This window comes from Cebus imitator, unplaced genomic scaffold, assembly GCF_001604975.1.
Source record: "Cebus imitator isolate Cc_AM_T3 unplaced genomic scaffold, Cebus_imitator-1.0 Scaffold19, whole genome shotgun sequence".
Taxonomy (NCBI): Eukaryota; Metazoa; Chordata; class Mammalia; order Primates; family Cebidae; genus Cebus; species Cebus imitator.
The window spans coordinates 4,817,168-4,829,609 of record NW_016107334.1 but is presented as its reverse complement, the minus strand read 5'-3'; the positions used below and the strand labels follow the sequence as shown (position 1 = coordinate 4,829,609).

The following is a 12,442-nucleotide window of genomic DNA, read 5'->3' as shown; positions in this document are numbered from 1 at the left end:
TGGTCTAAACTCTTTATATGGACTAATTCATTTAAATGTTATGAAGCAGAAATTATTATTGTTATTCCCATCCTACAGATGAGGATTCTGAGTCCTAAAAGTTAAGTAAGTTGCATAAGATCATTCACTCCCAGTTATAAAACTCCATGACAAAACTTTGAACTCAGAACACTGGCCTACGATCCCATCTTCACTGCTTCTGTAGTAGGCACTTTAAAAAATGCAAATAAGCACATGTGACTTATATAATCCAGCTGAATATTCCTGTTTATAACGCTGAGGATTTAATTCAAAGACACTAAGTAGCAATATCCCTAACACTTAAAACCTTACTAGACTCTTTCCCCATTTATCATAAAACATCTTTCATAGAAAATCCAAAATTGGAGAAGCTTGGTAAATCAAAGCTTTCCCATCTCAAAATCAGACACTTTGTAAAGCAACATTTTCATAGATTTCTCCCGTTTTCCTGAACTTGGGAGCTCCCTAAATGCTCAGAAAGTAATCCCTGACTCAGGCATTTATAAAATTAACTTTTCAATTTCTGAAAAAACTCAAGGAATCCTCTTCATACAACCACGTGGGCTCAGTAATACGGAAGAACATCATCTTCTAAATTTCAACCCACTTAACAAAAATGATTGTGACCACATCCCAGAAGGTGGGTGCGGGTATATTCTCTGGGTCCTCCCCCAACTGACTGCCCCACTGCATTTAACCTTGTGTCAGTGGTACGATTTCCTTGTTTCAAAGCCTTGGACATATGAAGTCCTCTGACTCTTCTCCCCAGGGAAATGAAAACTACTGGTCATATACTATTGTAGGTTCTTATTTTGTCCTGTTGTCTACAAAAGGCTTTCCTTCACAATGCATGGTTCTACACTAGCCTATTATTGCTTCCCTTACACCTGCCTCCTGCCTTGATCTTTCTGTCTTCACCCTTTGTTCCTTTAACATGTCACTCTTGAATTAAACACAAAATGCATCCAGCTCTCATTCCCCAAAGGATTCCAGCCTCACTTAATCTGCTTGCCCATCTTCATTGCTTAGTATTTTTCACATCACTTCCTGGCCAGGGCAATTCTACTTCTTATAAAGGTGGCTTCTAAGCTTTATCCTGAAACATTTTTAGGTATAACTTGCCTAGTCTAGGTGTATCTTAATCTCAATATCTCCTCTGTGGAGATTTCCCTAGCCACTCAAGGGCACAAGGGTTACAGCCCTCACTACATAATGATGCAATGTATGATATGCTTCCCTTTCCTGCATCACTCTGCCTGCTGTCTAGCATAAATGGTGCATGTTTTTTTAGTTGGTTTTTTGAGACAGAGCCTCGCTCTGTCGTCCAGGCTGTAGTGTGGTGGTGCCATTTCAGCTCACTGCAACCTCCATCTCCTGCGTTCAAGCAATTCTCCTGCTTCAGCCTCCTGAGTAGCTGGGATTACAGGCACATGCCACTATACCCTAAAAAATTATGAATTTTTGCATTTTCAGTAGAGATGGGGTTTCACCATGTTGGCCTGGCTGGTCTTGAACTCCTGACCTTTGGTGATCTGCCCGCTTCGGCCTCCCAAAGTGCTGGGATTACAGATGTGAGCCACCACACCTGGCCAAATGCTACATGTTGTGTAAAATGTTTTGACTTCATATATACATAGATTTAAATTTTGTGTAATATTAGGGAAGGTAATTAGAGAAGGTAGAGAAGAGTAGGAAAAAAGGAATACAGTTCATTCCACATAAATGTACACCATTGTCCCCACCCCCATCAGTGTCAGAGAAGTTTTGCTTCGAGAGTTTTATGTATTTTTTTTTTTGCCAGTTGCCAAAAGTTGAATAAAAGTTGTCCTGGATCTTAAGCACTGAGTTACAATGGAATTCCAACAGAGTTACACATGACATCCCACTTGAATGCCCAGCAGGGACTTTAAGGTCACTGTAATAATGAATGGCCGAGAATTAATAGGAGTCGAGCCTTAGGAGCCTTCCTGTGTTGCAGCTGGGCAGAACAGTACTCTGGTTCATGGGCTGAAGACACATCTCAGACATGACCACCACAGCTGTGCTGGGCACAGCTGCCCCGCAAAAGCACTGGGGAGTTGGGACCCTATTTAAATCACTCTGCCCTCTTCTCTCTTCAGCCACATTTCCTTTTACATTTTCAACTGCACAACAGCCACATTTGTCTTTTAGAGATGGTCAAGAATGGAGACAGTTTTACCAAACAACATGATCTTCCTTCCCGGGTGTTGACCCCACTCTGTCCTTTTACCCTCCTGACTGCCAACACATCCCTCACTGAACTCTCTTCCATTGACTTTTTCCATCTCCTCAAGCCGCTGCATGACATGCCTCCTCTCTAGGCACTGCCAACTGCACCTCCATGGCACGGATGCACTAGATCCCGTACATCTCCCTGTATCTCCCACACAGTCTTGGCCTTTGTGCTTTTGCACAAGGGCTGTCTACTATTGAAGCCCTCATTCATCAGTTCTTTGCCCAGCTACCTCTTCCTATTCTCAGAGATGCTGACAAGTTTCGGCTGCTTCAGAATTGACAACGTCTGTCCTTCTCCTACATCCCTTCCTGGGCTGATCAGACCTCTCCCTACCACTAATGCTACTGAATTCTAATCAGCTATTACTTTATCCCTCATTGAAATGTAGATTCCTTGAGGATACTGATATTTTAGTATATTAATGAGGTGGTCAGGTTCCAATCCAAGCTACACGGCTACTAGTTGTGTGATCCTGGACTTTAAATTTTATCCCTCTGTGATTCAGTTTCCTCATCTGTAAAATGAGGATATTAACCATCCTTACGTTGTTGGAATTATTTAATTCTCCTTCAAGTAGCTCCTCAACGGAGCCAGTGTGTTTAAAAGGCTTAGAAGACTGCCTGGCTGGCATGAGATAACAATTCGGTTTGCTATCATTATTGTAATTAGGGATGTATTTCTCATACTTAGACCAAGTCAGTATCTGAAACTCAGTAACTGACAGTTGAATGAGGAAATGAATAAAGAATCATGATGCCCTCCTCATTTTAGTATTCATGTTTACTTTCAAATGTTTATATGAAACATTTTAAGGGTAAATTCAGCAATCTTTTTCCAATTTATATGAAACCTACAAGAATAAGGCAAATAGGCATCATCTGTGTGGCAAAAATGTTTTTTTCTTAAGATAATAATGGAAATAACTGTAAATTCAATAAAAACTCACCAACTTTGTTTAAAATCATCCATAACTTATTTTTTAAACAAAGTTTACATGTTTACTATGCTTATAATAAGTGGGCATTCAAGGGTAATTTCATTGGCTATGCAACTGAGAAAGAACGTTGGTGTTTACATAAAGTTGCATGTTAACTACTTATATTTCCTAATGTCAGTATCATTTATTGATTTTCTTGCATTTTAATGCATAAGATTTGCACTTGGGTTTTAGCACCACTTATAATCTCTGTTTACCCATGTAATTCCAAAACAATATACTCTTTAAAGAAACTAGAATGATCCACAGAGACATCGCCAATAAAGTAAGAATTAATCCTTGGAATATGGGTGACACAATTCTACATTAAAGGGGGAAATAAGTAGTTCAAAGAAAATTAAAAACCTTCCTATTTATTGGTGCCAGATGAAAAACTAGGTAATACAGAGTCAATAATAAAACAAAATATATGAATCTATAGTCTTTCTTAACTGGGGTTCCATTAGAGAGTTTAGCTACTATTTCCTAAGATAGGGGGTGGCAAGCTGTGGGTAGACTGTGAGCCCAATCCAGGGCATTACCTGTTTTTATAAAGTTTTATTGGAGTGCCTATCGCACCCATTCCTTTACATATTAACTGTGACTCCTTTTACACTTTAACAACAGAGTTGAGTAGTTGGGACAGAGACTATATGTTCCAGAAAGCTGAAAATACTGTCAACTTTCTCTACAAAGGGCCAGAGAGTAGTATCCTGTCCTAAGACATCCATATATGTGGTGAATTAACTTCACATTTACCATCAACAATGCTACTAGATATGTACCATTCTTTGGAGAACTGAAAAGTTCACTCAAGGCATTTACTGAGTTCTGTGGTTCAGATAGAAAAGGCTCCTTTATAGCACATGTGCTTGTTTTTATTTCTAAATAGGGTAACATTTTAAATATAATTTATCACCCAAAATGATGTATTTTTGAGTGAAAGTGGACACTATACATAATGATGCTGGGGCGACTGGAAAAAACTGGGCCATATGGTCACCCCAGTTCTGAGACACCACCCAACTGTGAAGTTAAGAAGCCAACTGAAGTCAGACAGGACTAATCCAACTGTAGCTTTGGTTTTTTCATTTTTGTATTTTCTGACCGCCCTTCCTCCAACTCCACTGCCGTAACCCCACTGTCCTTGCAAATAGCAGGTCTACTTCAAACACCACAACACAAATTTAGAACTTACTTTTTAATCCTTTCTCCAAAAGAAGCTATTTCCTCCAAGATGTTTTGAACAGTTGAAACAATGTCCTGTACCATGTAGATTCTTTCAATCAGCCCCTTTTTCTCAGATTCCTAGAAAACATAAAAGCAAGATTTAACTCAGTTACTTCATTTTTTTATCATGCTGATATAGAAAATATTATAACATTATAAAAACATGGCTTTTACCAACAGTCACTACAAAAGATGAATCATTGTTTTATAACTTAAATGTTGACTCCCCCCTACTGACCCAGAAAAATCTGTTCACTCACTCAGATGCTACCACTCCTAATGTGTAAGCCTCAGTTTCTACCTCATTGTCATGAGATGATAAAGGGAAGCCCCACAGAACCAAGGGTTTCACTTCGCTGTGGAGGCTGCTGTGTCCATCACAGAACTCTGCAGTCCCATCAGTCTGGCTAACTCTGACTTCCTCTCTGTCTTCACAAGGTTTTCTGCAAGCTCACCCTATCCCTCTCCTATCAGTGTTCTTCAGAGATATTCCTGGCGGGTAATGCCATGGCATGTTGGAGACAGAGGTAGTATGAGTCCTAGTATTGAAGCATCTTAGTCAAACTCTGCTGCATTTTTAAGCATGTTTTAAACATTCCCAGATTGATGGCATTTCATCCATCCTTTGGCACCCACCTCAGAAACAAAGGGAGCAGCAGGATTTGGACACGCTACAAAGTAACCCCACAGTGTACTGCTGGGGCTGCAGCCCACCCAGATCATTCCCTTCCAGGATGATCAGCAATTGATTGGAATCTCCTCATGACACTGGAAACAAATATTAATTCATCTTCCTTAATTTCCAATGCTTCATGTGAGATGGAATTCAGCATTCTAAGATTATCTTCCTCCTGCTTATAGAAAACCTTACATGTGTTTTACCATGCTAGGTAACTAACAGTTATGCAAGTTACTCAGAAATCACTCAAATGTCAAGATTCCCAAAAGAGTAGTATTTTTTACTCTATTTTTAATATTATGATGCTATGTTCTAGTCCCTTATGAACTTTGCTGTAATTGAGATGTAGCCCATGAGCTCTCAACTCCTGCCTCTCTGGGTCATTGCAGCCACCACACCTATTGTATGAGGCCTAAAACCTCAAACAGCTCTTACAGAACATTTTTTCCTATATAGAATTTTAGTTGGGTTAAAATTGTACTAAATCATTGAGCGAACACTTCTAAATTTAAGAGGACATTCCTATAATACCATCTGCACTGCAAAAGAAAAAAATAAAATCATTTTCATCTCATATCCTTTGTTCCATCAAACTGGAGCCGTGGATGGAGTGAAAGAGAACCCACTATCCATAGGGATTGCTGGTAAAAGCACCAATATGTCAGAAATGTTGAAAAGCACAAACCTCCCTTCTTATATCTGTCCTTGTTTATGAAACTACTTGGCTGAAACAGACCAAGGAAGAACAGAAGCTAGAATGCCTCACTGCCACCCCTTCTCCAGTAATGGGTGCTCAATGGTTTGAATTAATTCTTACCATCAAGACTTACTCTTTTTTCCAATCATTCTGTACAGAATGAAAGCCAGGTTCATTGCTTCCTTTTGCAACATCAAACTTTCAAGACACATTTACTTTTTTACCCTAATTTGTATTCTCTTTTTCCCTTACTCTAATTCTTCAAGCAGTTTGTGTTAAAAATTAGTTATGCTGCCAGAACATACGAATTCATGCATCTACTGACATCTATTAATGGGCACAATGGTGAAAACCCATCTCTGTCTGCCACATAAGTATTCATGTTTATAAAGGAACATTTGAAAGCACGAGGGAACTTGACCCAAAGGGCCAAAGTGGCTTCCTCTTTTCGGCAGCATCCAATTTAGGTCAAAACAATTTCTTAGAAAATGACTCAAGTTTCCAAGTCATTCAATTTCATAAAAAATTATTTCAATTGTCTAATTTTTTTCTCTATGAAACACACAAATAGTGAGGTTCTGCTTATGAAGAAAGGATGAGTTAGCATGCCAAAATAACGATTTTCACAAGTCCTTTTACTTTATAATAAATATGATGTTTGGAGTATTAAATATCTAAAGACTAGGCTACAGAGTTTTACTACATCTTAACAGAATAACTTATCATCTGGACTTGTTTACTTTTAAGAGTAGAAGTAGTCAGAATTAATTTTTGAAATGCTGATCAACTGATAACTTGGTTTTATGATATTGGTGGACCTATAAAACTATTCCATTTTTATTTCACAAATACATTATTTTCAAATAAAAAATAGATTTTTTTATATTAAAATAAAATCTGGATATTTTAAAATGACACAAGAAGAATGATTATATCTATTCATACACTTGAGTTAATTACTAGCTATATCTGTCTATATACCCATGTCAGGATTACTTTTCAAAAGAATGTACTTTTTAATAGCATCTTTGGATTTCTAATGTTTCACTAAATTGTTCTTAATCATCTTCAGAGTTGCATTTAATGGTCACTGACACCTTAATTGACTCCACTGTAGAACATAATTTTTATGAATAACACTTTCTACAAGCACTTAGGTACCTTGAAAACTCACAACAAAAATGTGATACATGGAGAATATTCTTGATCTATTTTTAAAATATTGAAATCTGTATATACTTCATCCCAAATATTTTCAAAGGCGCTGAAATTTTGTATTCATTCACAGAAACTTTTCCTGTCAAATATTTTTTCAAGACAATAGGTTAGAACATTTAACAAATGTATGCTGAAAAATAAATGGCATCTAAATTTCTTTCCTTAATGGTTCAGAATATATATTTATTGTATTAAAAATCACAAAGATTCTTCCCACAAATTAAAATAATCTAGGCCAAGAGCAGTGGCTAACACCTGTAATCCTAGCACTTTGGGAGGCCTTGGTGGTTAGATCACTTGAGGTCAGGAGTTCGAGACTAGCCTGGCCAACATGGTGAAACCCTGTCTCTACTAAAAATACAAAAAATTAGCCAGGTATGGTAGCACACACCTGTCATCTCAGCTGCTAGGGCGGCTGTGGCAGGAGAATTGCTTGAACCCAGAAAGCAGAGGTTGCGGTAGGGCAAGATCGTGCCACTGCACTCCAGCCTGGGCAACAGAGTGAGACTCTGCCTCAAAAAGATAAATAATAATTTTTAAAAACCTAAAGTATAACTTCAGAATTTAAAAACTGAATCATGCCTAGCATATGACCTTATATATGTTGCTTTTATACAAAAATAAACTGGTTTTTGGCCACTTAAAAAAATTGACTCCCATTCAGAAAAAGCTTCCAAAAATAAAGTTAGTACTTCAGTCATAAAAATTTTTGAATAAAGCTTTTCAACTGATTATGACCATAATTTAGAGATATGTTTTCCACAAAAGAGTCCAATAGTTTTGGAGAATGTTTAACTGAGATATCTTCAAAGGTTCAAACCTTCCTAAGATAATGGGTAAAGAAGAGAAAGTACATACTGCTATGTTGATGTTTATTTTATACGTGACAAAATTTTGTCACATAACCTTGTTGATATCCCAACTGTGTATACAAAAATCTTGTAAGTGTGGATACTACAACTTCTAATTCAACTGGTGGAGCATTATCACTTGTCTGGATGCAATTATGAATAATTAGTGCATCACAGCCAATACCAAGTACATTTCTGCCTCATATATTTCTTCATTTTGGAGGAATATCTTATTGTGATATTTGCTCCATCAAAATTTGCATTCATATTATTATAAAGCTAAATAATTCTCAGTATTAAGTGTTTAAATTTACAGTGGCATTGTTGATGTTACAAATTACAGTATTTGTAGAGTTAACTTGCAAAAGATTTATTTTGTTTTCATATATTGGATGCAAAAAATCAAAATAATTTCACAAAGTCATCTGATATTGAGTTTGCATCCTTTGATGGCAGGAAGATTAACAGCCACTTGGTCATTTTTCATATATGTATAAATTAATGTGGAAGAACAGTCATTTGATCTAAATGAAAAGTCATGCACTACAGAGAGATATGTCAACATACATTCTCAGCTGTATGCATTAAAATAACGTTTTTGGAAACAATTTTCTCGGGTACTTCCTCTTGAAGTAGCTGTTGAGACTTCTTTGGCAGGTTTGTGACTTGGGGTTTACACGTGTCAGTGATGTGATCAAGTCAAGGCCCCAGGGTAGAGAGGAAATGTGAACAAAACATTTATCAACAACTCTCTAAAGAAATGTACTATCTATCTGTACATGATCATTCACTAAATATGTAATCTTTGTATCTTTATTATTTATATATTGAAAAAGTAAAAAAAGGTAAGTGCATATTTACTCACTACAATGAGTAAAAAAAATATGCTAAGAGTGTTCAGACTACTTTTTATTCTCTTATCAGCAGGAAGGCTTAAATTTTGCAAATATTTAATGTACACCTACCCTATCATTTCTCATGTCTCCTAACCATTCTGAATAGGCAGTTTGAAAGCTTCCTGAATCTTACAGGCCCTGGCAGTGGCCACAGCTTAATGGGCCAGTAGACATCACATGCTCTCTACTACTGCCTGAAACAAGAAGGGATTAGCTTATCTGAGAGCACTTGTATTATGGTCCATGCAAATGCTTTCCTTTAAAGCTGGATGTTACCCACTCAGTCCCTGAAAAGAGTCAGGAAAATAGAGATGGGTCATTCCTGGCTGTCGGAGTTAACCTGGTGTTAGTCTTTGAGAACCCTGGTCACTGTGCATGCATCCCATGGGCTACTAGAAATGACGACAGAGGATGATGAAAGCTTAAATTGAAAGCCAAAGCAATGTATCCCACTTTGTTATAGTGGAAATATTAAATACCATAGTTTAAAAATAAGGATAATTAGTAAATGAAAACTTTCTGGGAAAACAGGGACCTGAGATTAAGCTGAATCACTTTTCTCTAAAATTAATTAGAAAACCAGTTATTTCCAGAGAATCTTCTAGACAGTGAGGAGAAAAAAAAAACAAAAACTTTTTCACATGTTTCCACCCTTTCCTTAAAATCCCTGCACCAGGCATTTGCTATTCATGTGAGAGAGGAAACTGAGCTCAGGTATCTTAATGATTAGCAATAAATGTAGTTTTTTGTTCTCTGAATGGCTTTAAAAATGGCCTCTGGACAATGTATATTTATCAAGGTACAGTACTTCCATGCTACAAGATTACATTTTCATAGCTTGGATGTTTCATTAATATCTTTCATTAACCTCTTTTTGGCTGTACCCTGCTTGAACTAAGGGATCGATAGATAAGACCAGGCTGTTTTATCTGACCCTGTGTTCTTAGCACCAACAGTTGTGGTGGGTACATCCTCAGTGTTGCTACAGTACTTATTTGAGGGAGAAATGAATGTATACAGGAAAAAATAGTTTATCAGGTTTATCGTAGTATTAAATAATTATTTACATTGACCCAAGAAATAAGCAAGCGCTTTGGGTTTGAGAGAAGATTCTAGGCCTTATAAATAGAATGACTGAAAGGCCCAACTCAAGCTTGACGACTTTTGTGAATCCTCTTCCTAAGGATGCTAGTCTATGCTGACTACTGTCTTTGTTCTCTCAATTTGCATTATACCTCTATCATTTTAATCATCCTATAACAAATGTTCTTTTCACTCTCTGTACTGCAAAATTTATCTCTTTTTAAATAAGATACTATTGATTTTATGGTCTTTTCTCTTTAATTATATCTAGCACTATACCAAGGGACATATTACAGGATATATTACATAGTCTTCAGTATTAGTATTTGTATTATAGGAAACTTAGGTCCAGGGAAGTTAAATGCTGTGTCTATATACATCAGACCATGGAGTCAGACCATGGGTTCAACTCTGGTCTTGTCATCTAGCTTGATGATCATGGCAAGCGCTTTATGCTTTCTGAATTTTAAGTTTAATGTCTGGAAAATATAATCATTACTCTAATTGGAGTGTGGAGAAAATTAAATATTATCATATATGTAAAGTACCTAGTATATTCCAGGTGCGTCATAGACACAAGTTCCTTCCCTTGAAGAAGGCAAAGCTACAAAAGAAGGAACAACCTTTCATCTAGTTTAAAGAATACTGGGGTTAATTTAAGTTTCAAAGAAAATGATCTTCCAGGACAAGTCTACTCATGTTGCCCTGAGTTGCATGAAAGATCATCTGCAGTTCCATCTGCATCATGCTGGCTTTATTTACACGTTTCAGATTGAACCAGGAAATGTGGTGATAACACAGTTTAGAAAACACAACATTACATCTGCTGTTGCTACCAAACTGCCTAGGAAGAGTAACAGTGATTCATTCAGAAAGACAGAACTGCTGTCACATGTGCTTCTATTTTCCCTTAACATACAAGGCTTCCAATTTACACAGGGAAATGTGTAATAAAAATAGCGAAGGCCACTGGTGTGATTAAACAAATGAACAAGGTAATTGTGGCTAAATACATAGTTTTAGTTTCCTATATTTGAAAAAGAAGGGTATCATTTCTCACTACAAATGTGAAAAAACGTGGAGGCATAAGTAAAATTCATATGCTTTAGGGTTCCACTTTGTGAGCAAGCATGCATCACCAAATAAAGAGATGAAAGCATGGACTTTTTCAAATCCAGACTTCAAATTTCATAAGGTTTCCTTGTTTTTAAGCACACAATAAAAAAAAAAGAGTGACACTCACTGTAAGACAAATAACAAACTAACTTGGTAACCTAAAAATATATATCATATGAAGATGGGTACAAGCCCACCATTTTTTCATTATTAATTCATAAAATGTTAAAAGGATTGAGTATTTTTGCTAACTTTTGTAAGGAGTTGAACTAAGAACAAATAATGTGTCTATGTTGTAACACAATTGTTCTTTTTTTTTTTTTTTAAAAAAAAAGAAATATAAAAAATCAGAAGGCAAATCTTTCCTTCCTTAAGGCCTTGTGTTGTGTCTTCAATGAATATAGCACTGTAGGTGCAATAAACTAGCTTTGAGCCTCTGGCAGAGAATTAACACCATCAAAATGAATTTACAACTAAGAATTATATAATCAGTATGTTACTTTAAATCTTTCCTACATGTTCTGCTTTAGAAAACTTCACATTTCTATATTTATTCCCTAAGCAAAACTAGAGACAAAGTCCTGAAAATTGACCATGTCAGAAAAAATCCTTTTGACATACTTAAAAACTGAGTAATATGCCACAGGATGAACAAAATTCTCAAAAGAGATTAATCCAATTTTTTTAAATCTCAAAATCCTCTTAGTAATTTCAATCATCTAGACTAAAGATGCAAAAACATACCTTTAGACTTTAAACGAGAATATGTTTAGTCTGTTTCATCCCACAGAATAGTAAAAGCCTCAAATTTGAAAACTTGAAAAATTATAAACATGAGAAATTGATTGAGTGGCATTTAGCATGAAAAAAAAGCTCAGCATCTGTCATAACAAAGAACAAGCAGCAATATTTCTGATACATAAAATTAAAAATTCTTTGGGAATCCCAGCAATGCTCCAGGAACTGTCATTTAGAATTTCTTCCCATGAGGCATTTTATGGGCATGTAGGGACGGACACACACACACACACACACACACACACACACACACACACAGTCAACTCCACAGCTCATGCTATTAAAATGGAGTGGGGAGATATGTACTCTTTCTAGAGTGTACTTCTCTCTCAAGTAGTTCTTTTGCTTTGGGAAATGAATATAAAACAGTATTTGGATTTTGAATCAATATCATTTCTAAGCGGTTTTATATTGCTCTATCTGTTCATTACATAAAGCACTTACACACTGCACTAGTATTTACCAACACATTTTTTTTTGGGGGGGGGAGGGTCTGCAACATGAATCTCATCTAGTATCAAATAATAGGGTTGAAAAAGTATAAGGAATAAACAATCAGCTTAAGAGGAAGATATTCATAAAATATAACTGAATTGGCAACAGTTTAAGACAAAAAAATT

At 36.3% G+C, this 12,442-nt stretch overlaps 1 protein-coding gene across 15 annotated transcripts in view; it reads right to left on the bottom strand.

The window, feature by feature from the left end:
• The window catches only part of MCTP2 (multiple C2 and transmembrane domain containing 2), a 264,268-nt gene that overhangs the window by 20,673 nt on the left and 231,153 nt on the right, over window positions 1-12,442 (bottom strand). For all 15 annotated transcript variants that reach the window (XM_037734928.1, XM_037734892.1, XM_037734897.1 and 12 more), the window contains one exon: window positions 4,453-4,562. In XM_037734928.1, coding sequence (XP_037590856.1) covers window positions 4,453-4,562 — 110 coding nt within the window. The remainder of the gene's footprint in view (window positions 1-4,452; window positions 4,563-12,442) is intronic.